This window comes from Neodiprion lecontei, chromosome 2 (assembly GCF_021901455.1).
Source record: "Neodiprion lecontei isolate iyNeoLeco1 chromosome 2, iyNeoLeco1.1, whole genome shotgun sequence".
Taxonomy (NCBI): Eukaryota; Metazoa; Arthropoda; class Insecta; order Hymenoptera; family Diprionidae; genus Neodiprion; species Neodiprion lecontei.
The window spans coordinates 27,405,235-27,431,249 of NC_060261.1; the positions used below are offsets into that span (position 1 = coordinate 27,405,235).

General features: G+C 36.9%; 2 protein-coding genes across 20 annotated transcripts in view; one reads left to right on the forward strand and one right to left on the reverse strand.

The window, feature by feature from the left end:
- Positions 1–25,440, forward strand: part of LOC107216975 — a 113,552-nt gene extending 88,112 nt beyond the window's left edge. For 17 of the 19 annotated variants that reach the window (XM_046732670.1, XM_046732679.1, XM_046732671.1 and 14 more), the window contains 4 exons: positions 7,281–7,414; positions 19,951–20,063; positions 20,467–20,540; positions 24,557–25,440. In XM_046732670.1, the coding sequence (XP_046588626.1) occupies positions 7,281–7,414; positions 19,951–20,063; positions 20,467–20,540; positions 24,557–24,642 (407 nt within the window). In that variant the 3' untranslated portion in view covers positions 24,643–25,440. The remainder of the gene's footprint in view (positions 1–7,280; positions 7,415–19,950; positions 20,064–20,466; positions 20,541–24,556) is intronic. The other 2 variants (XR_006903029.1, XR_006903030.1) reach the window with 2 other exon arrangements.
- On the reverse strand, positions 5,458–6,143 carry LOC124293114. The gene is made up of 2 exons (XM_046732687.1): positions 5,722–6,143; positions 5,458–5,602 (listed from the first exon to the last, which is right to left on the reverse strand). The coding sequence occupies exons 1-2, from the start codon at positions 6,055–6,057 to the stop codon at positions 5,576–5,578; spliced, it is 363 nt and encodes a 120-aa protein (XP_046588643.1). The 5' UTR covers positions 6,058–6,143; the 3' UTR covers positions 5,458–5,575.
- Positions 25,441–26,015: the final 575 nt, after the last annotated feature.

The window sequence follows — 26,015 nt, forward strand, 5'->3', positions numbered from 1 at the left end:
CTATTACAGATTTGTGGCACAATCCACCTACTAATCAGTAATGAAAAGATGACTTAGCTCGGAATATCTCTGATGAAGAGAGGTGGCCTAACGGCTCCGTAGATGATCATGGATGTTGAAGTTCTTTGATATTCCTTTTATAGAATCGGTCTTCACCGATTATACTGCGTGGTCGTTCGTCGATCAGATATTTGGATTTGTTCTTTAGGCTCACAGGCTCCGAAAGATTGGGATTGCGTTGGGTTACACTTCTTGTATGAATCGTCGTCTCAAAATTTTTTTTTTTTGGCTTGTTTTGTTTTCCCAAATGTTAACGAAATTATAAGAATGTGAATATGACAGGACTAGACTTTATATCGACCGTTCGCTTCGACCCCGGCTCGCAGAGAGAGAGAGTTACACTTATTTCACCGGATAGGTGATCTTGACCGACGTGACACCTAGAGTTAAGCGTTTGCCCTTTATTTTGAAACGTTGTATGTGCTTAAGGCGCGTACATACGAATTACTTTATATTCTATGTGACTCGCATGTAATATCGTTACATCACCCCCCCCATTTTCGAGATTGTTGTGAGAACGAAAATATCGAAAATTACTCGTTATCCTATATTTGCAGTAAAATCTAAAAACCTCTCTTTAAATTACTTCTTACTTATCAATCATTCAATCCATTCATCCTTCATCATTCATCATTAAAATTATCATTTTAAAATCTAATCACATTTTCTTTTAGCAAACATTTTGTTTAACTGGACTTACATCTAAAAAATTCTATAATCTATGCATGTTGGACTTATTAGAACATTTGAAGGATTCATGACGAGTTTTTCGTGAATTTTCATTACAAAAAATTATCTGTTATTTAGCACTTGGATTTGTGGGCTGATAATATTTGCGTAAACTCACACGATTGAAAGTTCCCAAGTTTTTGTTTTTATTTTTTGTATCTATTAAATTATATGCATTTTCATTAACTTTTTTGTTTATTTTGTACGGACCTTTAAACAAATGGAAGAATTTGTGTGTTAATTTATCGATAGCGGAGGATGGATATGGTACACGTAGTAAAACTAGATCTCCTTCATTTAAAATTACAGTTGAAATTGATTTTTGATTCCGGCTTCTATATTCAAAATTTTTCTTCAAGTTTTCTTTGGCTAACAATATTTTAATATCGTGACTATTTTCAATTCTGTCTGGAAATTTTACAATTTTTGTTAATTCATCATGCGCTGTTTTATTAAAATGAAGTTCGTATGGAATAAAACCGGTGCTATGGTGTGTTGTTAAATTTAATAATTTTTCGATTTCTTTGACATATTTTGCCCATCTAGTATGCTTATCATTGCAGAAGGTACGGAAAAATCTCCCCAGTTCTCTCATCACTCGTTCAGTAGGATTGGATTGTGGGTGTCTAATTGATGAATAGCAAACTTCTACTCCTTGTTTTTCTAATTCGACTTTCCATCTAGCAGCTGTGAATTGAGTTCCATTGTCGGATAGCAATCTTTTTGGTTTTCCTACGTTTTTAAAGTACTCGTTGATTATTTTATTTAATGCTATTGTTGTAGTAGCTCGTTTTATGGGGTATAACGTAACTAGTTTTGAAAATGCATCTATTGCAACTAACAAATATTGGACTCCCCCAATAGATCTCGGCAGAGGGCCATAGAAGTCAATTGTAGTCAATTCGTTCGGGTGATCAGCTGTTACCTGCTTGTACTTTCCTTGCATGCTGTAGGATAATGCCTTTGTTCTTTGACATGTGTCACATGCTTGAATACGTTTTTTGATACCTTCTCTCATTTTTCGCCAGTAATAATATCTGTTAATATATTGGTATGTTTTATATACACCCATATGACCTATTTTTTCATGTACAGAAATTACGAGTAAATCTACTATACTTTGTGGGATTACTACTCGCCAATTTTGATCGAATTTACTTTTATAAAACAACAAGTCTTCATGTACTTTGTAACAACCATCAGATGAATCTGTATTGCATTTATTTATGATATTTTTCAATTCCTCATCTTTTATTTGCAATTGTTTTAAATTTTTCAGGTTTTTTATCAACGTTGGATTCATTTTAATAGTTTGAGATGCGATTTTGTTTAGTTCGAGTTCTACATTATCTACTAGCAGTTGGTTTATTTTTGCTATTAGTAACTTGTTACGTTCGTTTGTACTTTGTTTCCCGTTGATATTTCGGCTGAAAAAATCTGCCACCACATTATCTTTTCCTTTGCAATGCTTGACTGTGAATGTGTACTGTTGTAAGATTACAACCCATCGTGATAATCGTGGACTTAAAAACGGTGCTGTATTTATAAAAGTTAATGCTTTATGATCTGTTATTATTTCAAATGGACTTCCAATTAACCAAATTCTAAATTTATCTAATGCATACATTATTGCCAGTAATTCCTTTTCCGTAGTTGTGTAATTTAATTCTGCTTTCGACAAACATTTACTTATAAGTGAAATAATTTTATGGTTATCTTCCTCATCAATTTGGTACAAAATCGCACTTATTCCAAGATCGCTTGCGTCTGTTTGTACTCTACATATGACGCCAGGTAAATAGTGATTAAGGGTTACACAGTTTATAAAACTTTCCTTTATCTCTTTAAATGCTTTCGTATGTTTCTCTGTCCATCTAAACGGTGTATTGTCTGTTAATAAATCTCTCAAAGGCGTGACATAGTTCGAATATTTTATGCTAAACTGCCGGTAAAAGTTACACGCTCCTAAAAATCGTTGTAAAATCAATTTACTTGTTGGTACTGGAAATTCTCTAATCACCTTGATTTTGTCTGGGTTGGGACTAACTCCCTCAGGTGTTATAACGTATCCGAGAAATGCGATTGACTTCTTACAAAAAAGTGACTTATTTAGACGAAGTGTAAAATTGTGTTTCATTAAACGATCAAATATTAGGCTTAGGTGTTTCATATGAGAATCAAAATCAGTTGAGGTTATTAAAAGATCATCTATATAACAAGTCAGAAAGGAGGTAAATTCATTACCTAATGCCATATTTAGGGCACGTATGAATCCACTTCCTGCCGTCTTGAGACCAAATGGAATTCTGCAAAAGTGGTATAAAGTGCCACCGTGTAAAAAAGCTGTATATTGACGTGAATTTCTCTCTAGCGGGATTTGCCAATATCCATGTGTTAGATCAGTAGATGTCATGTATTTTACACCATGATATTTTCTTAATAATTCATTTATTGGTGGTGGACATTCGTTATCAGACTCAATTATGTCATTTATATATCTGGCATCTAAACATAACCTCACTCCATTCTCCCTCTTTTGTACTATTCGCAATGGATTGCAGTATTGACTATTTGATCTTTCTATAATTCCTGCTTGAAGCATTTTCTTTATCTCTGCATCTACTGCTTCTCTAAGTTTAAATGGTACCGGGTATGATTTTTTAACGATTGGCTTGTCTTTTAGTAATTTGATAGAGTGTTCATAAATGTTTGTACATCCGGCTTTCTCTGAAAATAGTTTTTCATATTTAATTAGCAATTTTTCCAGCTCAGCTTTTTGCTCTTCACTTGTACCCATAAGATTATTCGCGATCGACCGGACAGATTCGAAAAAGTTTTGATCATTTGTTTGAGATCTTGTTACTTGAATTTGTTCTATTAAAATTGATTCGATATTTTCATCCAATTTATCTTTCAAAAAATTGTGATCTTCCGATTCTACTGTTTTCTGGCAAACTAAATTCTTTTTGTAAAAATTATGGTCTTGTGATTCTATTGTTTCTGCGTTATTTTGTTCATGTTCGTTTACATTTTGAAATACAGATTCATTACATTTTATATTATTTTTTACACACATCAAATTTAGATTTTCTAATTCATTATTTCTCGGATTATCTCTTTGATCTACCGATGCAATTTTATCAAATTCACTTATTGCTACACATATATTTTCCTTATCTACTAAAATATTTTTATCAATTTCATCATTTTCTACAAAAATATATTTTAAATTTATTTCTGTTTCTTCATCAATTTTATTCTCTTCTACACAATCAGATTCATTGTCAATTTGCATCACATTTTCATGTGTTTCTGACATTTTATCATCATTATCACATTCAGGATCTTTAGTTGTGATATTTTCAAAAACTGTTTTTATATCTTCATCATCATTTTTATTTTCTTCATTATTATTCTCTTTCTTTGAATTCTTTTTAAATATTTCTTTACCTATTTTTTCATGTTCTTTTTCTGAATCTTCAGTTCTTAAAATTTTGATATATATTTTCGCGTTTTGTGCAAATGAGCTCAACCTTTCCGCAGGTTCCCGGTCGTATGAGAAAAGTGGTGGAGCTATTACTTTACCTTTAATACTAATTGTTTTCTGACCGTAATCTAAAACTACTTTATTAATATCAAGCCAATCGTTACCAAAAATCACACTACTAGACAGATGCGGTATAATTAAAAAAGCTGTTGTGATTTTCTGCGATCCCATATGAACATCAACCAAAATTTGTCGCTTAACCGCTGTGGGCTTTTTCCCAATTGCTGGTAAAACTACTACATTTGTAACTGGTAGTTCATTTAAACTATGATTACCTTTGAGAGATTTATATACTTTTTCAGACATACATGTTACTTGGCTTCCTGAATCAAATAAAGCTACCATTCGATAATTTAACACATTTATTACTACATTTGGACCCTTCGATAAGTTTTGTTTTACTCTTTCAATTTTTTCTTCAGCATTACCAATTTCGTGCATTAAGTCCTCAACTAAATTTGCATAATCCCAACTCGATGTCGGACTTATACACATCGAGCTGTTTATTAGTTTAAATTTCTATTTGGACTGGTTTGTAAATTATTGGTGTTAGTTTGCATTTGAGTTTGTAATGACTGTATCTGATTATTGGTTCCTGAGAAATAAGGTGGTGGATAATTGACGTTTGGTAAATTCATTTGGTTGCTTGTTGATGTTTGAACTTGCGGTTGATATTGCCATGGTGATAAGTTTGTACCAAATTGAGGATTTTGATAAAAGTTGTTTGCAGCATTTGGATAATTTTGTTGCCTACTTGTATTATTTATCTGTTGCTGTTGTTTATGTTGAATTTGCATGTTGTTTACATTATTCACTTGATTGTTGTTACTTTGATTTTGATATTTGTGTTTATTATTGTTTCTTTCTTCATAATTTACATCTAATTGCGATAAAGCTTGTTCTATTATTTTTGTATCCGCCATATTCACAGTTGCTAGAGTATCACGAATTTTATATGGTAATTGTTGGATAATGGTATAGTTTATTTCGAACTGGTCTAGTTTCGGTAATAGGTATTTTGCTTCCTTAAGCTGTTTAAAAAAATATGTTTGAAGTGAACCATCCTGTTGATTATACCTTCTTGAACTCCACCTTGTTTTGACTTTAACTTGAATTGGAATGGAATAAAATTTATTTTTAAAGGCTTCTTTAAAATCATTATACGTGTTGATAGTTTCTTTACTCGCTTCCCACCATATTTTTGCTCTACCTGATAATTTACTTTCGACTATCGACAATTTACACTCTTCCTTCACACATTTTAACCTGAAATAATTTTCCAAATTTTCCAAATATTCAATAGGATTTATAACTTCTTCATCTGTAAACTCGGGAGCTTTGGCATCAATGTGACTTCGTTGCAAACTTACTATTAACTCACTCACCGATATTTGATCGTTATTGGTAACTGGTTGTTGAACTGGATTCTGTATCTGTTGAAGAGCCTGTCTTTGTTGTTCGTTCTGGAGCTTCAACAATGCGACTTCGTTTGCCAGCTGTGCGTTAGTTGCTTGTTGTGCCTGTAGCTGTTCAATCGCATTTCGTAAACCCGCGAAACTCGCCATTTCCTCCTTCAAACGCTCCAGTTCTCCCTCCATCTCGCCTGTATTATTTCGTATTTGACTATTGCCTGCTTTTGATATGTCAGGTTCTGACCTCCTTGGTTTATTTGTGATCCTTGACCTAGTTTTAACAGGTGTTCTTTTAATCGTTGGTGCCATGTACTTTTGAAATTCTTATATTTCTATTTATCGCGTAATATATGTTTCTTACAATTACTACCTAAGGTCAATCATACAAACATTCAACGACGAAATTTCAAATTTAATCCTATGTTTACTTTCTTTATGTCTAAACTTTATGTTCGGGCGCCATTTTGTAACGGTTTTTTTTTTTTTGAGGTTCAACCGATACGTTTTGATTTTATGTTATATTAGAAATCTAGATATATTCAATGAACAAAATACATTAAATCAGGAGGAAACAATGTAGAACACAGATTTATTGAGTTTTGGTATAACCTTTTAAAAGAACAGGCAATCATAGAAAATCTCATTCACTCTTTCATTCACACGTTAAAATTACTCAATGCGATTACCGACGTTTTGTATATAATTATTCTGGTAAAATTTTTGTACCATATTAACGAAAGACTGGCTCTCTTTTCCTTTATGGTTCAAATTTAAAAATGATTCTAGTGAAAGAATGAATCTACTGACAAAGGACTCTAAATTATGGTGAGATTACAATAAAGTTAACAGACGAAGATATAAAATACTGACTTAAGAAGGCTATTACAGATTTGTGGCACAATCCACCTACTAATCAGTAATGAAAAGATGACTTAGCTCGGAATATCTCTGATGAAGAGAGGTGGCCTAACGGCTCCGTAGATGATCATGGATGTTGAAGTTCTTTGATATTCCTTTTATAGAATCGGTCTTCACCGATTATACTGCGTGGTCGTTCGTCGATCAGATATTTGGATTTGTTCTTTAGGCTCACAGGCTCCGAAAGATTGGGATTGCGTTGGGTTACACTTCTTGTATGAATCGTCGTCTCAAAATTTTTTTTTTTTGGCTTGTTTTGTTTTCCCAAATGTTAACGAAATTATAAGAATGTGAATATGACAGGACTAGACTTTATATCGACCGTTCGCTTCGACCCCGGCTCGCAGAGAGAGAGAGTTACACTTATTTCACCGGATAGGTGATCTTGACCGACGTGACACCTAGAGTTAAGCGTTTGCCCTTTATTTTGAAACGTTGTATGTGCTTAAGGCGCGTACATACGAATTACTTTATATTCTATGTGACTCGCATGTAATATCGTTACAACTTTCTAACCTACATCTCAAGCTTGTGAAACGATATTTCCAATGAGCGCAACAATTTAGCATAGTTATATATGCATGTTGTCAAATATGTGCATTTCCTTGTTACAGCGCTCCCTCAAGAGGATCCGCAGATCACGGGGGAGGAAAAAGTCTATGCCAGTGGGGATATCCTGGCGCTAAATTGTACGAGTAGCAAATCCTTTCCACCAGCACGGCTCAAGTGGTTTATCAACGGCGTTCCGGTAATATTTTAGATCTATGCTGCATCACATTGCATTCTTTTTGAAATCTTTATTTGCTGTTTTCACTTTTCGTTAACCTTAATAGCATGGTGATCACTTTTGTCCGTTATGTATACAATTTTTATCCGAGATAATAATCCAAGATACATTCACCTCGTTTTTTATCTCATAGATCATGATGACACAAGTTGAAAATCATTTATCATCTTCGTCTACATAAATCTGCAATCGCAACTCATATTTTTTTCTAGTAAAGATAAGATGAACTGTTTACTGAAACATGGGCGACGCCATTGAAAGTCAATTTAGTACACCGAACAAAAAAAAAAAACATTGTTTCAGCAAAACATATTTGTGTTAGCTGGTGACGTAGAATAGTATATTATGTTACGATGAGTGTGAAATTCGCAATGTGAGCCGCAAAGGTGAGTGCTGAGTTTACGGTATTCTGTCCGAGATCTGAGAAGGAAAATTTGATCTGAAAAGCAACGAAGGCGCCACTGACAGCGCGTAAAATTGGGGTAAAGTAACTTCTGCTGGGTTATACAGCGCGTAAGATCGAGTAACTCGAAAGGGCGCATGCGCCAAGTAAAGTCGTGGAGTGTAAAATTGACTGCGCGCATGCGCCAACGTTGTTTCACTGCACTATTCGGAAATAGGGTACTTTTTGCACGCTCGACAGGCTTCAAAAATCGACGCACCCAAACAGTAAATTTTTCATTTTTTCAACAAAAAGGTATTCGTGGCAAAAATGTATGTATCAACAATGTTTTTTTCTCTGTGATACGAAGAGTCTCTCGATTTTGTCGTTATCTGTTTGATTATCCAGATGAGAATGAGGTTAATATTATCTTTCATAGAAATAATTGCGAGATAAAATAATTTTGTTCGTATCCAGATGAAACTTCGTATGAACAATCTTGCCTTCATTTAAATAATAATACTTATCTTATACAATACCGGGGGTGAACTGGGAAAAGATTGAAGACGTGGTCGCGTAGAACGCGGGTAACAATACGGGTTTCCGTTTGTTGTCGCGGAAACCGTTATCGCGATGTTCGCCGATAAGCCCGCTTCGGCAGGGGGCGAGTAACACGAAGCGAACGGACACGTGGGTGCTCTGAAAACACCTTGTGTATCTATACGCGGATGTACGGAGGGTGCCGTCTTCCTGAGAATATTGGGACGCGATAAGGTCGACGATGCGGTTGAACCTGTCGATAAAATTGATCGAGCGCTCAGTGAACCACCGAGCTGCACACTTCCGATAAAATAGATTTTACAAGCAGCAAATCCTCTCCGCTCTCTCGCGCTATCTCCGATCCGCTCAGCTCTTCCTCAGCTACGAAAGTGAAGAGGATTGAACCGCGCCGCGGCGTAGAGAAACCTTTTATCGACCATTCTCGGTACCTCGCAATTTTTAATTCCCACACCTGTCTATCCCCATTACGTGTGTGTATAGACGGCTGCAATGGCCTTGGAAATGTATCAGTAGAACTGGATCAACTTGATATACCCGCTGGACTAGGAATATTCTAAAGGCGTTCGACTTGCCCCGATCTATGCAAGCGTATTGAGACCACCAACTACCAAGCAACTTTTCAGGATAAGCGATTTGATTTTTCCAGAACCAGTATGTTATAGGATAATATTCATAATATTTATGACATAAATATCGATAATAGATTGTTCCAAATAACGTGAGTGAACCTGAATTGAACGATTTTGCACATGGTGTCCCAGAACCAAGTGCAGAAATTTAAGGGGGCACTAGAAAGTATCGAACTGAGTAAATTGAACAACAGAACACGTGATCACTCCAGTTGACTATATATGCTTGTCCGAGCGCTTTCAAATTTGAAAACATCAAACTAAAGTACTCTTAGTATCAAATTTAAGTTAAAGAAGAAACCAGTCGTTACAAGATTCGCTTAAAATCACGTTCTTCAGTTTTGACGCACAATTCACTTGTATGAAGTAGTGACTGACGCATCGAATCGATAATGTTATCCGTCTTTTTGTTCGGTTGCATCTCGCAAAAGCTGCTTTGGAGACCACATGTTCTATGGGACAATTTACTGAGCTGGGACACCGTGTATACAATAAATTGCATCCTCCGGTGAAGCTTCGCCTGCTATATTTCGAGCAGAGTTCGGAATGATGTATGTCCAATAGATATTTGGAACGCCGGAACGACTTTTGACCTACCGCTATCTGGCGAAGGATCTTAAACTAAGACGCACTTACCACGAAACGTCTTCGACTATCACCAAGCTGTTGAATATTGTTGATAATAGCAGCTTCATAAGATATATAACTGTAGTTTATACCTTCTATAGTCATCGGCAGATATTGCAGAAAATTCTGTTAAAATATAATAATAATCGGCTTAGCAGTTTTTTAGATCATTGATAACAAACACAAACGCTCTTTCTTTATAATGGTAGGGCAAGACATGCTAGTCTTCGCAACACCTGCACAGGAAACTTAAATTTGAGAAGCAGACGAATAGCGTAAGATAGCTTAAACGAAGTAGAAGGCTGATTGTGAGCCACACCCACGATCAGTAACGTCACTGACGCATAGCGGTGCGAAAAGTGATCGTGAAAAATTGCCATACTATGAAAAGTTATGTAGAAGGTTTCTTTTCCGCACCGTTTAAAAAAAGAGTATTTTACGCACGCTCTATAGACTCCGAAAATTGAACCTTCCAAGCAAGTATTGCAAATGATTGATTTCGAAAGTTCAGGTTCGTTTTTTGTTCTAGATCCTTTTCCTCTCCCGTAGTTGCTTCTTTGTAGTTTTCTGAATTTATCGGATTCAACGATGCTAAATTTTCTGCGCTGTCGTACCTATCTTGTGGTACTCCAACATTTTTCGGTCTTCTGTTTGTTTTTCTCGTTATTCAGCTTTTTTTTTCTTCAGCTCATTCATTTTCATCTGCTTCATCTTCGTTATTCGAATTTATTCAAACTCGGTTTCTGGCTTGACTTCAATATTCTCATGCTCATCATTATGTTTAATCAAACCCTTAACGTCACTGCTGATCGTGACGTAGTCATTACTTTCATTCAATATGCTTTCAATTTTTTTGCATATCCGTCGGAAATTAATTTTCCCACTTTTTCGCAAATATTTTTGATGTAATCTACTTTATTACAGAAGAAACCATTTCTTCGCGTACAATTCTAATTTTTATTTCATTTCTTCACTTGAAACTGTAACTCGAATAGTTGTTCTTTGAAAATTTTTTTCATCATTGTATTCAGGCCTCTTATACTCGTCTATGAGTTTATGTTTGACTAATTCTAAAGTGAGATCTTCCGAAGGTCTACTCTGTACAGCAATGATGGAAGTATTACGGGATTGAAGTAGATTACATAAGAAAATTTGCCACTGCTATTTCTACCTTCAAAGTTTTCCCGAATTCCGTCAGCTGATTATTCAAGTTTAACAACGTATTTCTGTGTTCCGCCATATCTCCTTCCTCCGATAATCTCAAATTACAAATCCTTTTCATCATGTAAACCTTATTGTCAAGTATTGCCTTTCGGCGCTAATGGCAGAATTACTATCAGCTGCTCGTAACAATACTTCGCTCGGAATGGATCCGACTCTATTTAATCAAAAGATGTTTTTCTTGTCGTACGCTGCATACGACGTTCAAAAATAAATCCATGTAATTAAGTGCAAAAGAATGTAGCATCAAAGTTGAAAAACGCGTGTTCAATATTGCGTGCCAAATACATTATAGGCTTATATAATCTTTCATGTTGATTTAATATTCAGTATTTATTCATGAATAGCCTGCAAGCTCAAGATCTAAGACTTTATTATTTGTATTATATGCTAAGCCTACTTACGTCGGTGTCTTATGTCGTAACGATTCTAAATGTAAAGAAATTGTGTTGTTTGTTTGAATTATTATTTTTTTCGTTATTTCGAGAATAAAATAACACGACTTAGGAGTACTTTATTCTGCGAAACTCTGTACAGTTCGCATGAAACTTCTCAAACAGGACAACAGGTCAAGATGTAAAGTTGAACTCAATGGTATCAATAACTCTAACTTTGCCATCAGCTACTACTTTAATTGTGGAAACAAATAGAAGACTAATATCATGTACAAAACGTGGGCAAAGTTTTAAGTCGTAAGAAAGACCATCGGATTCAAGTCGCAAAAACCGGTCCGTTATTTCGTGAACTTGTCTGCGAATTCGATTTTCACATTTACATATTTTAGAGAACTAAACCAGTGAAAAGCTTAAACTTATTATATAAGAATGTTTGAATAGCGTTCATGGGTTACCAGTGTAGCCCATTGATCTCTAAAGGATTAATTTACTATAGTTTGGAATTTTTTTTATGAACTAATACTTGACAGTTTTCCGGCTTTAAGCCTAACATTGGCAACAAGATGTTTTCAGCTAATCAAATCATTCTCTTCACTATCGCTCTATTCAAGTGATGAATAGCCTGCAATTTGACATTTCTTCGTACGTCCATTTTTATTCGGTATTCTTCACTCCACTCCTCTGCATGTAGATGATTACATGAAAAGGGCTTGAGACGAGTGAATTACACAAGCGTTGCCGGCAAATTGCTGATGTTTCACCAAGCAGAACATGAGTAAAGCCAACCCCCTTTCCATCATCGCTCTAAACCGTGCATTCAAGCTTTCGCGTTTTCATCCGTAGTGACAAACGCACTCGGAGTGAAAAAGTAGCGTGTACCCTGAACTGAAGATAGTAGGTACTTGTTTTGAATGTAATAATGTTACACAGCCCGTTGAGTTTGATTGAAAATTGTTGACACAGATGAAAGCAAAATATACTATTGCTAATATAACTCGAGATTTCGGTATTATGTGGGTATGAATACTCGTTTCGTCTATTCAAGTATCTTCAACTAAACTTTGAAGTCGACATTCCCCATTCTACCACATTTTCCCTAAATGCGTTTGCATGGAAGAAAAACGTCAAAGTCACAGAAGGGATTCTTAACAATGTGGTGTACCAGCCGTTAGTCTTCATTGTTTGAGAATATATCTCTTGGGATCATTAATCACGAGTATGTGTATTACCTAGCTCACCATCAGTTACCGAGTAAAAGAACCAATGTCGTTTAACCACATCAATCAATACATCGTCATTGACTTTGTTCATCCGTTATTCTAATCCTCAATGAAATTATGAACCGTCACGATCGTGTTACGTCTTTATTTGACGTTCGGGAAAAGGTGTCAAAATTTTTTTGTTCCATCATACAAACGACTGATGACGAGATCGCAGATTTTCAGCGTAGCCTTTCACCAGATGCGTCGCAGATGATTGACTACCACGCGGCTTGTCTTTTCGCCCATAAAAAAGTTGCACCTATACACTGACCGCGTCTGGTTCCCTCATTGCGCCCTCGGCTCGGGAGATTACAATTAACTTTCATCCAGCAGCGGGAGCGATGAGGGCTCTTTTCGTCTCGGCGTTTTTTGATCAGATCGATTCTGCGGGCCTTAATGAGGCGTGGATGCCTCGACTTCTTCCTTTCCTCCATTCTTTCTTATCCTGCATCCATCCTTACGCACGATAGAGGATAACTTCAGGAGCCACTTGTCGGGCCTTGTTCAGGGGTCGAAAATAGCTCAGCTGTCACCGTCGAATTTCTGAAGGAGCCCGGGTGGAGGACACGATTAAAATATGTCTCGGCGCTACTTAATAGCTAATCTTTTAACCGGTTCTGGAATTGATCCTGGGGAAATTATTACCAAAGCTGTTAGAAGAGTCTCGAGCTAATTGGCAAAAATTTTTACAGAATTATGGAACATTATTCTTAGCTGATCCGTACACACATGTATACACCATTTTCAAAATTAACCGGAGATCAAAGGACCCCGACGAAAATTGTCGATGCTAAGAATTTTCACCTTAATTTCCAAGGCGATTTAAGCTATCTCCTCGTAAGGCTGCTACGTGAACCCAAACTCGGTCTCTACGCGCTAATTGGGACTAAGCTTTGGTTCATCAACCATACCGGCACTTCCAGTGGTTCAGAATATTTCCGCCCTCTTCCCCATGGCTCGCACGCTTGTTGGAATAGACTCTTGGGGCCCCGTGATATAACCCGGTCTTCTTACTCCTAATGACGACAGGGGCGTGTCAGTTGGTAAATTCTTAAGCGAATTGAAAAGAGTCACTCGTCAACTTGAATCAGACGACGAAGATGACGAGGATGAAAAAGAGGTGGGCTCAAACTGATTGCTGTGAGATTATTAAATATTCTGACGACGCTGCGTCTTATTAAACTCGGATTTGCTGCTGGGAATTTTTAAATAACACGACCCCCGCTCCCCTTTTATCTCGCCTCATTCCATACCCATAAGCGAAATTTTACGATTTTATTTCATTTGGTTTCATTTCACACGCTTATCTTCCCCGTATTCTATGTGTTGCCTTTATTTTACTTATCGATTTGCTTCTGCCTCGTCCGTGACCTTTTCCTGCCTTGAATTTATTCATTGGAAATTATTAAAAATCACGATGAATATTTCAGACAGCGATCATCGTGATCAGAGGCACTTCTCGAGTGCAGGAGAAAATGTCGTTCGAGTGATGAAGTGCTTTTTCATTTTACTGTTCTTAGCAAGATTAAAAATATATACTTTGTCTGTGGTGTCAGAGTTTATAACCTTAGTAAAAATTATTGTAAAAAATTTTTCAAACTTTTTGAATCCTAAAAATTGTGATCAAATTTTTGCATCCATATAAGGCTAACATCCCAAATGAGATGGCAATTTTGTTCGATGCTCCAAAATTTTTTTTGAGAAACATTGATACAAGAAAGATCGTCACCAAACTGTTTCCTTGGTTCGCAGAATCGATGCCTTCTTTCGACAAGTTATAGAGCCAAACATTTGTATTATCTCATCGATCGACTTTGGACCTTACAAGACTGCTTCGATCACCGAGTAAATCTCTCGAAAAACAGTGATTTGTTAATATCCGAGCAATTAACATAATCTTAAACTACTTACGAAATAAATGATCAAGTCTGGTTCCTCTGGTGAGTTTTTATCGTAAACTTATAAGTAAAAATCTAATTAAAAAAAAAAATTCCTTTCCCCATTTGTCAAAGCAAACTTCATACCGGTTCCCCGTAAATTTGTATTCAAGCATAGCGTGGGCCGTTAATCGTTCGCCTCTTCCACCCCTGCATAAGGCTGCAGCAAGGCACGCCGATGTAATTGAATTTTCGTTCGGGGCTCCTTATTTAATTACCATAAATCATATTACATCCAAATAATTCAACTGATCCCGGCTCCCCTCCCACTCGTTTTGCAGACGTCAATATCGTGGAATAACAAGGCTCGTTACGAACCGGCTCATTCTAATGTCAACCAGACACGCCAACTGGTGAGGGCTGAACCAGTCCTTCAGAGAATCTGGCGGTCGAGATTCAGATATTAGAGAGTCTAGACTCACCGGAACTCCATCCATTCTCCGATTAGAGATTTTAACGGGCCAGTCTGATGTCCCAGCCCAGTACCTGATCCGGTTGAAATCAGAAGTGCCTTGTTAAGGCAGGATGATCAGGTTAATATCAGTCACGTATAAGTAGGGCATGCTTGATCTGGTGCTGAGCAGGCTCAGGTCAGGCAAACTCTACTACGGTACACCTGATCCAACTCTGACTAAACCTGGCGCATATATTGCAAGTACCGCGAGCAGCCGCCAGGTGTCGTGAAAGTCCTTGGCGTTCTCATTAAAAAAGACTCGGATGAATTGTAACAAAGTGTGGCCATCCACTTGCAAAATCAATAAACCTGATCAACCGTTTCCCAATTCTGATCAGCTACCGCATTTATATGTTCTAATCGAATTCTGATCAACACCTGATCTGGGTCTGACCAACGTACTTGAATTCAGGTTAATCACGCATTCCAGAACGTGTTACGTGACATTTCTGCTCAGGCCCCGTTCAGACGGTAAGGCAAGCCTGATCATGGCCTTATCTCTAAGCCTGATGAAAATCTCTACTTGGATAAACTCTTTGAAAGAAAAACTGAACTGAATAGAATTTTAGCTTTTGAATCGCGTGGATGTTACGGGTATGTGTATGCGGGTACTGACAGGAAATGAAATGGAATCAGTTTTTGAAAGTTCAAACATCTTCGTCTCGCGTAGGAGATGGACGTGTGGGCGGTCTCAAAGAAATTCAAGTGAGCGCGGCTTGACGGATAGTTGCTTTTCAGGGGATCTTTGCTCGACGTAGAATGATGCCGGTCCGAGCCTCGGGATTCCCAGAACCACGGTCAGGTCCGACAATCCCAACTTGAACGTCAAGAGACTGCAAAGACGCGGTCGGCTGCCTTCTAGAGTTTCCTTTATTTTCAATCATACTATAGAATTCAACCTTTCACATTTTCCTCTCAAAGTTTACTAGTCGTACCCACTTTTCACATCACTCGCAATCAAAATTTAAACGTCTCCAGGCTTCTTGGTCATACGGAGTATGAACGATTCTTTGAATATCGAATGGCAGAGCAACTTGACTTTTATCTTTGAGAAATGTTATTTACATCGTAAAGTCGCATTCCGTTCCGTCTCTTATACCTAACTTGAAGTTATTTGAGTATTATGTACCAAAGAAGTGAGTTTAAAATTGGACAATTGCATAAGGTCTTCATTGATCAAGACATCGCAATACCGTTCAGAAATTTTTCCCGTGAAATCACATTGTTAATAATGTTCCAATTGTAGAATGACAATTTTGTTTCGAAATTACCATCATTAGTTCTTGTTGCAAATTCGTAAACTTTATTGAATAAATAACAGTGATGGGTGAATTTTCATTTGTCAGCTGATTCAGGCGCCATTCACGAGTGATGTTAAGCCGATTTCCAGAATTTTGCCCTCCCCCCCCCCGTCCTTTCGCATCGTCAATTTCACTTTAACGTTCGAAAATATGAGAACCGTCTGTATTTGAAAAAGGACCTTCATTACAATTGCAGTATTCAAATGAATAAAAATATGAAATAATTAACTCATGCGTCACGATGTTTAATGTATATTGCACATAATTCGGAATAAAACGAGATTCTCGGAGTCATACGTGTAGGGCTTATGCAAACTAGTTTTTGTATTTGCAGTGTGATTGAGTCAATAAACAATGACCTAATTTGCTAAATTCCGAAGGTTAATAGAATTAAATTGAGCTGATTCTTGAATTAATTGAGAATTGCGTCAGACAGAACGAATTGAAACGTCGTTCACTGATTTCTCATTTCGAAATTAAGATAAGTTACACGTGCGAGTAGCACGCATAACGTGACATCACGCTAGGCCAGACCCTTCAACCCTTGAAGTCACAATTTGTCATGCGACCAATCCTCCCACTCACTTGTGGGTGTGACATCATTGGTGAATTTCAGTAGAAGGTTATAATAATCATGCATTAGTTATTACGACAAGATTTAATCCCGAAATATTTAGTGAAGGAAGAAAAAAAAAATAAAAATTTCTGCAAAAAAATGCAATATATTTCAGTGGATTATTGTACTTGATATTAATCCTTCACATCAAGAGTTAACCAATTTCAAGTGAATGTGCAAGAAATGAAAAGATTTTTTTTTGAATATGCCTGTGGAAAAGAGGGAAAAAACTGATTCATTCTCCGTAAAAGATTTGAAGCGAGAATCTTCGGCTTAATACACGTTAAGTCTCTGCGGCTAAAATTGAGTTCTTGGTAAACGCAAATTTTCGTGGCTGAGTAAAGGCCGCGACATAATTGATAGGAAAACTCTTGATCTTCCATAGCGAACCGAGCAATGAGTAGGCAGATTTCGAGTCTTTAGAAGCGGATAAGATTTTAGTACAACGTTTGGGGTTAGCAAGAGTCTGGCAGAAGTTCCGGTTGAACTTTGGTAAATTTAGCGTCAAAGTTTTATCCGTATCGGATAAACCCGTGCGGTGAACTTTCTCAAACATTCCTTAAACTATTTCGACGGTAAATTTCCCGCCAATATTGCTTATTAGCTGTATCGGACGCCGCGCTGGGCCCGCCTGACTATTTTGGAAAATTTGATTCCTCCTCCCTCGGCTCAGAGCTCGCGATAGTAACTTGGGATAAAATCCCTCCACACCCACTCACCGACCTACTACAGAATTAAACTTTTTTTTTTCCGCATTTTTCGCCAACTCTGCGCACCGCTTCCATTATTATACATTCCCACGCGGAAAATTGCTTCCCTCGCTTATTCTTGCCGAGTCAATTAATTTTAAACGCCCCTGGATTCTCAAGAATTTATACCGATGAATGTCATCATCTCGAGTTAACAGTTTATTCGAAAGAAAATTCATTTTACCCATAACGCATTTTCTACATTATAGAAAATCATACTTCACGCCGATGTAATTTAACTTCCAATCTGAAATCAGCTTTCCGACAATACCGAATATCCAAGATCATAATCGGAAGTCGAATAGCAATCCGACTCGAGATATACGAATCGAGGTGTGCAAATGCGCGAATATACAGATACATCTCGAGGAGAGAGAGGATGAGAGAGATTCGAGTAAAATCGCAAGCAGAGCTTGAAATTAATGATATCCTTAACTGGGTTCCAGGGTTCGTTTGATACTCTGATTTCCTTGCAGTAATGTAGAAAGTTTAAAAACATCTAACGGCAGGATAAAGACGAAATAAAATGATGAACGAGATGAAAAAAATAAATAAATAAATAAATAAAAATACATCGGGCTAAGTGCGTTACCGACGAAACCAGAAATTAATATTTCTCAGTATTTTGCTAATTGCTCCATCTCATTATTCCTTAATTTTTTCTCATTTCACTCAGTCTCTATTTGCGTGGGATTATTGCCGGCAGATTTCACGCTCGAGATTCACTGATCCGATATTTCATTTCAATAGCTTCGCTCTAGCAAATGAATAATCGCGTATCTATATAGTTGGGAAATATCCTCATGGCGTCGGAGCCCATAACCTAGTTTTGTACTCATTCAAATCGTAGCTTTTTAAGTCTCATACCACCAATATCGCATTCAATCATTACACATAACAAATAATATACTTGTTCAAGCAAACCGCACGCAAAAGAACTCGTTTTTCGAACAGGGCATTTCTTTCTGGTGCAGTTTATCCTCATGGACTTTGAATCCAAATCTAATCGCGATGAGACGCAACATAATTGTTCCAGATTTATAACATCGTTAGTCAAGATTGAGTCAAAATCCAGAGAAGCCGCAGATATTTTGAAAAATTATTCTGAAATTCAAAACCATTATTTTTTGTCGTTTAATTTTTTTGTTATTCTTTCTCCCGATTGTGTTATCAAGCCATGACTTTGCTAAATTTAATTCGCGGTTAGTAATTTGAACGCAAGTTCTGCACAATTCTACTTCGGTAACAAAGTTTGAATCTTTGATTCATTTTTCTTTAGAATATTCTAAATTTTTAATTGAGTGCGGATGTTTTATTTCTACCCTCGAGTTGCTGGACTGTGAAATGTCTTTCGGTAAACTCTTGCCTATATTTTGACCGGTAAACTAATAACAGGAAAGTTTCGACCTCGGACAAACTTGTAAATTAAAGTCAGGGCTGAAGTAGAAACACAGCGAAAGTCTACCCGTCGTACTTTCCGCGCCTATGCGCAGTAAGTTATGTTCTGACTTATAACCTTCTGCTGCTCGACTGCGTAGGCGTCACGTTTGGATAGTTATAATTGACTTAATTAACACCATACACACTCGTAAATACACCCAGAGATGCTGATTAAACTTCCGGTGAAAAGGTACGAGAAGATAATTAGTACTACTTTCAACAGATATAAAAACACGTAAGAACCGAAGAAGTTGAACACTTGCAGTTGTGAAAAACAGTGCGAGACATCATCGCGCACTTACAGACTGTCGAAAATGACTGGAAATTTTTTTCTCTCGAACCAACTCCTTTACGAAACTGATTTAAACTTGGTACGTTTACGTAAACTCTGTGCAACTCCTTTTTGTCCAGTTAACGAAAATCACAAATTGAAACAACTTTGAGTAAAATTAAAATTCTCTACAAATTAGAATCACTTTCCAATAAATACGCCCTACAGTAATACTAGCACACGGTACGAAATTGAAATGTTCGTTTAGCTCGAAGAGATAAGCACCGGGGACCAAGTTGATTTCAATTCGAATTGAAAACAGCGGAAATGTGGGGGAAATGAGCAGAACATTAATTTCCTGTATGCAGCTGCCGGCTGCTAGGCCGAAAGGCGTTTTCACTTAAATTTTGGAATTTGAATGCATCGCTGCTACACGTGTAGTTGTAGTTGTCCAAGCAAGGTTAGTCGGTCATCTATGCATGGGGATCCATGGAGAAGGGAGTAGGAAAAAATTGGTCACAATTTCGCCGTCTAACATTCCTTTCTATCGATATTATCAATTTCTGAAATTCATCAATCAGCCCAAAACTACCCTACGCAATTCGTTCAATTTCTCTAATTTCTCTTTATCGCCATTTCCTGTATTTTTCAGGCACGCTCGGACTACGAGGCGCTGATACAACAGCACGGTTTGGTTTCGTCCGTGTCGGGTCTTCGTCTGGAAGTTGGACCGCATCACCTCACGGAGGGAAAAATAAACGTGAGGTAATATTCCAATCGGTTAAATCTGACCCTCGGAAATATAAAAGTACGTAGCGGCGAGGGAAAATGAACTTTGTTTGCCAATTTATCGCACTGGGAAAAGTGGATGATAAATAATTATATCTGAAAATTGAAACTGTCTGATTCACCTTGCCTCGTGATTGAAAATAACAGAGAACTTTTCGTACTGATATACAAAGTAAACCTGAATTATGACACAGTGAAATGCGCAGAAATGAACAGGTTCTTTTCCTTTGTAAAGTGTAGACAATTACTGCGCATCCCTCGGTAAATTTTCTACAATGAATTAATTTTCCGCGGTACTCGAGCCTGTGATAACGTAATATCTTGAAGCAAACTAACATTGATTTTTCTATCATCTCCTTTTTACTTCCCTGTTATAAAGGTGTGAGGCAACAGTGCAATCAAGTCGTCCAATCAAGGAGCCGCTGATTGATTATCGAAAGGCGCAAGTATTCGGTAAGTTTTAATGAAAAATTAAACCTACCATCCAATAAAGAAACATATATTTGTATACTTCAATGAAACATTTACGACTTTCAAGATTTATGGTAGATCCAAAAACAAACTTATTCCTCTTGATGGCAAAGTTATGTAGGACATAGTTATACTTTATTTGATAAAGAAGTGGGAATAAAATTTTGATTTTAAAACGGATGCAAAGATCGTTTTTTTGTTGTTTTTTTTCGGTTTTGTTTTACTGAATGAGTACTTTGGCTAGTAATTTCGTAAATACGTATCACTGATTCACAGTATATTGGTACAAGATGCAGCATTACTTGTTCAATGGTTGCGTAAAATTGACGTTGCTTTGACAGAAAAAAAAATACCGCCACCAGATAATCGAATAACGAATAAAAAAGTTCCACCGAACTTTGCTCTCAAAAAGATCGTTAGGATGCTACGGCTTGTTAAGTACCAATTTAGCAAAAAACGAACTTTGTTTCGGTATAAAAATAAAACGTAAAAAACAATCTCTACATAATCGAATTAGGAAGTAAAAAAACCTTCACAACTTTCCTCTCAGAATGGTTATGCACTAATTACTGCTTGCCAAAAGTTCATTTTTACAGATGCAGAAGTCTTGAATATCGTTCAACATTTTTATGATCATAATTTGATCACATTTACCGTAAATTCATATGATTATCAGAGCAATATCGCGGAATGCATCCAGCCTATATCATTTTCTCATTAACGTACACCGATGGAATGCACTTTATTCGCAGCTTATAAGGTGTATCTAAGCTTTGGCTGTGTATGTTTATGTATATATTGTTTATACGGGTTGTTCACAGCCCAGTGTGTACGTTATACAGTTTACGGCTTAATCAAAATCAAGAGACTCTAGTTGCACGGTGAAATTTATTCATGACATTTGGTTAAATTTATTCACGGCTCTGGAGCCGTCGGCGTATATACCAGCCGGTCTTTGCCCGAATGCCCTGATGTTCATAACGCTGGGCTAAATAAGTAGCTGAACCCACCCGGTCCCAAAAAGTTGCTATAATTACCCGCTCGTGTCAGTTTTTGAATCAGCAACTTCTGAATATTACTCCTTAAACTGATGCCGAAATTGTGAAATAGCCGCCACGCGCACTGGCTGCAATATCGATTTTTACGAGGGGGAGTTAACTTGTTGAAATCGCCATTCACTTTGGAAAGAACTCACTTTAGAATCGCTTGAAATTAGTTGAAACGATAGAAGATGATAATGTAATTGCGTGAAATGACACGTGTATTCGCTTTGATAAAATCGCAAATCACTTTGGAAAACAGTCATCGTTTGTTATCACTTGAAATCACTTGAAATCGTATGAAATCGTATGAAATCGAATGAAAGTGCTTGATATGGCATAAAATTACACACGTATTCACTTGTCGAACTCGCAAATCAGTTTACAGAACAGTCACTGCTTGAAATTACTTGAAACCACTTGAAATCATATGAAATCACTTGAAATCGTGTGAAATCGCTTGATATCGCATTAAATCGGACGTGCATTCGCTTATTGAAATCGCAAATCACTTCGGAAAACAGTCATCATTCGATATCACTTAAAATCAGTTGGAACCGCTTGAAATTATTTGATATCGCATGAAATCGTGTGAAATCGCTTGATGTCACTTGAAATCATTGACATCATTACAATCGCTTGTCACCCAATTTACGATAATTTGATTCCCCCCTCGCTCTTTTATCTTTTTCTGAAATTTTCGTTTCCATCCTCCATGTCAACGTCAAATAATAATTATATTAAAAAATTTCGTGATAGATTATTATCTGAATCATCGCTGGCGGATCATGATAAAGTGTAACGGACGTTTGATTTCCTCTAATTGTTGTTACTATTGTTTGTAACGGCACTAGTAGGTACGACCGCGGGTGTGATTTACGAACAAATTCCGACCCTCCGTGACCATATTTCTCAATTCTAACTTGTTCTTTATTGCGCCAGTGAACTGTACGTACGCTTATAATAAGACAATCTGCCACTGGGTCTAATTTAAGAAGCAATTAGGCACAGCGTATACATTTACCATAGACAATACGATTGAAGAGAACCGCCGGCCGAGAATCGGAGCATACTGAAACGGGAGAACACCCTGCTCACCCAAGGGTTAATTAATGTTACAAATTCTCCGAGAAATTTCAATATGTCCACGTTACAGGCTAACTAGCTACGTATACTGTATTATATGACTGTCTACACCCAGTGCTAGCGGCTATACTCATTCCCTCGATGCCAAAAAGAAGAAACTACTTTTTATCGTTACTTATACCCAACAAAAACGGATCAAATGCATTGCAATACAGTGTTTTTTTAATATTTCTTATTAGGTTTATAACAACAAATATATGTTGTACCAAAATATTGTGGAATATCTCCATCAGCAGTACCTAGTTGAACAAATAGCTTCATTACATCTGGGAAAATTATAACGTCGTTGTTTTGCAACAGGTTGGAAAGTGAATAATGACTGCGTTTTTTGAGATTTGTTGAGATTCGATCGTCATTATTCGTTGTTAGTTTCTTTGTCTCTTCACTCGTCATCTGTTACAATTTGGTGACCACATTACTGTCGCAAATTATGCGATCAATGATTGTTAATGTTTCACAATCTAGCTTACAATTTGCGCGTAATCGATGATCTGCTCTTTTAGTTGCATCAATAACGAAGGTATAGCTGAAACTGGGCCACTCATTAACTACAGGATGTAACACTGTGTTAATTTATGTTAGTAAATCCGTGCATGAATTTTGAAACAGTACGGCCCAAATCTATTGATTATGCATGATTGTTTAAAAATAACGATACCAATTCTTTCGATGAAATTGATATAATTTCGGGAAACTCGTCACTGTGAGAACAGCAATCATTGAGAAAATCTTTATTGAATACCTTTTCTGTCTGCGTTCATAATTCCAGTATTGTTCATTTTTGCATTTTCAAAGAATTTTTCATAGCTTACAAATATTATAATTTGACAAATCCTGAATTACGTACGACTATCTTGTAATGAAATAAACGATTAGTAACGATTGTTGGCAAATGAACCTCATTCATGTCGAACAAGTTCACGAGTCATTGATCTTTCTACTGAATCATTTTTCCATTTTTCTGTTCATTTTTCCTCTGTTATCCTCATTGGGGCGACAAATAAAGTGAAAATCTTATACAAACGCTAGATCGCCTGATTCGCAGGACAACGATTTGAAGACCTTTAAACATCATTTTTTATAATTCCACCTTGGGCGAATCATAGCGTTCCGATCATAAAATGCAAATGAAATTGGAATGATGTTTGACGCTGTAATTGTTCGGGCGTATACATAACGAGTCCTTGCAGAAAAACATAAATCGTCTCCATTCTACCAGGATGAATCTGATGGGGAAGCTGCGAAGCATTCTCATTGGGTACAAACGTGTTCAACGTTTCCGTAACTTCGTCTCCCAGCTATGTGGCTGCGCTCACGTACACGTAACGAACTTTCATTCCACTTTTCACCCATTATATTGGCCTCTCCTCGTCCACACAAAGATCTCCCATTGTTCCGAATTACCTCGAAAAGTTGAACAGCAATATCATTCGAGGCGCCCCATCGTTCATTCGGACCGTTGGAGAGGCCCAACAGCTTTTGTATAAATAATTCTTCGAATTCACCACTGTATACAAAATTTTCTTTTCTTTTCCATTTTTCTCTTGGTATTTATATTTTCTCAGTTCATTTATTCCGAGATGAGAGAATCGTCTATTCAAAGCAGGGAATAAATTTGTCTGCAATTACTTGGAAACGAGTTGTTGAAATGCGATTACGTATTGTCTACTCAAACCTCGTCTAATCCGATCAAATTTCAAGTCGACTTCTCATAAAACTTTTTTTATACGGGTGTTGTCAGTTTCTGAATAAAAACACGTTGGGCAGAATGGAAATGTTTGTATAAATCGAATACGTTATTTTATTTTACAGTTCAGGGCAGCGCGTATCTCCCGAGGCCATGCTTGATGTTGCTGGTTGGATTTTTGACGGTCACTCGGCTACTTGCGCTTTCGTAAATTCGGAATGCGAGTACGGTGAGGAAGAACATGAAGAAGAAAAAATTCGTGACTAAAGACAATCAGAGCAGCTGCGAAAAATCTAAGTGGATAATCATAGAGCTGCGGTCAGGTTAATATATCAATAATTATATGTATATATATATATATATAAAACATATATATACGAAGTGTACAGAAAGTACGTGTGCAATGTGGATAGTTGAATCGTCATATCAGTTTTGTAATTAATTATAGTTGACGGTATTCCTGTTCGATCTAAACGAAGAGTAAACGTCGTGCTTTTCCTGAATTATACGAGGCTTGACTTGGCAGAGAAGCTTGAATACGAAAATTTCTACCATGAATTCGGTAGGATAATTTATCCGAATTTGTTCAAATACTTCCGTAAAACGTGTTTTGTATTGTTGTAGGTTATAATCTTATAACCGGACTGAACATGATAAAGCTTTTTGACAAAACAAAGCTGTGAAATACAGGTAAGGAAATAAGTGGACGAATTGTGATGATTTTTTATGTCTTGAAATTTTTGTCACAACAATGCTTGAAAAAAACGACAGACACTGTAAAAAAAGAAATTGTAGTAATAATACTTTGGTTGATCGTCTTACGTGGCTTTGTGATATATCTGCGCTAGACATTTAATGAAATAAACATATCTTCGAAATCATGTATACCGCGAATGAAACCAATTGTGTGTATGTACATACATGTATATTCTGTAGTGATATTATTGAGGGTGAAATCAGCGCACACGTACTGCATAGATAAATAAATAAATATATTACATATATAATATTCATAAGCGAGGAGAATAATCTGCGACACATGCTAACCGTAAAACGCTGTACAACGTTAAGCCTAAAACAAGCTCTGTACCTACTCACAGGATGTAAGAATAGGGGCTTTTTTTTTTTTTTTTTTTTTAGGAGCCCCGAGCATCGAAAAAGCGCCTTTGCTTTCTTTTTTTGCGTGACGATTTCACCTTAAGCCTGAAAATATGAATGTCGTGGATTTAGTATTTGTTGAATCGTTGATACAAGCCACCGAAAGAGACAATGTTGAAAAAGATTGTATGTTGTGTTACGTCCATCCACGCTTGTGATACACGCTATCTTTTCGAGCACCTGTGAAGAAAAGTTTCATTCGAAAAGCAACAAAGATACCACTAACAGCGCGTTAATTTAGGGTCGGATATGTTACGCTCAATGACGCAGTGCGTAAAATTGAGTTGATCGAAAGTGCGAATGCGTACGAAGAGTAGGCGCTAGTGTGTAAAATTGAGCATGTCGATGGTGCGCATGCGCCAACGTCGTTTTACCGCGCTGTTCAGAAACGGGATACTTTACGCACGCTCCACGGGCTGCGAAAAT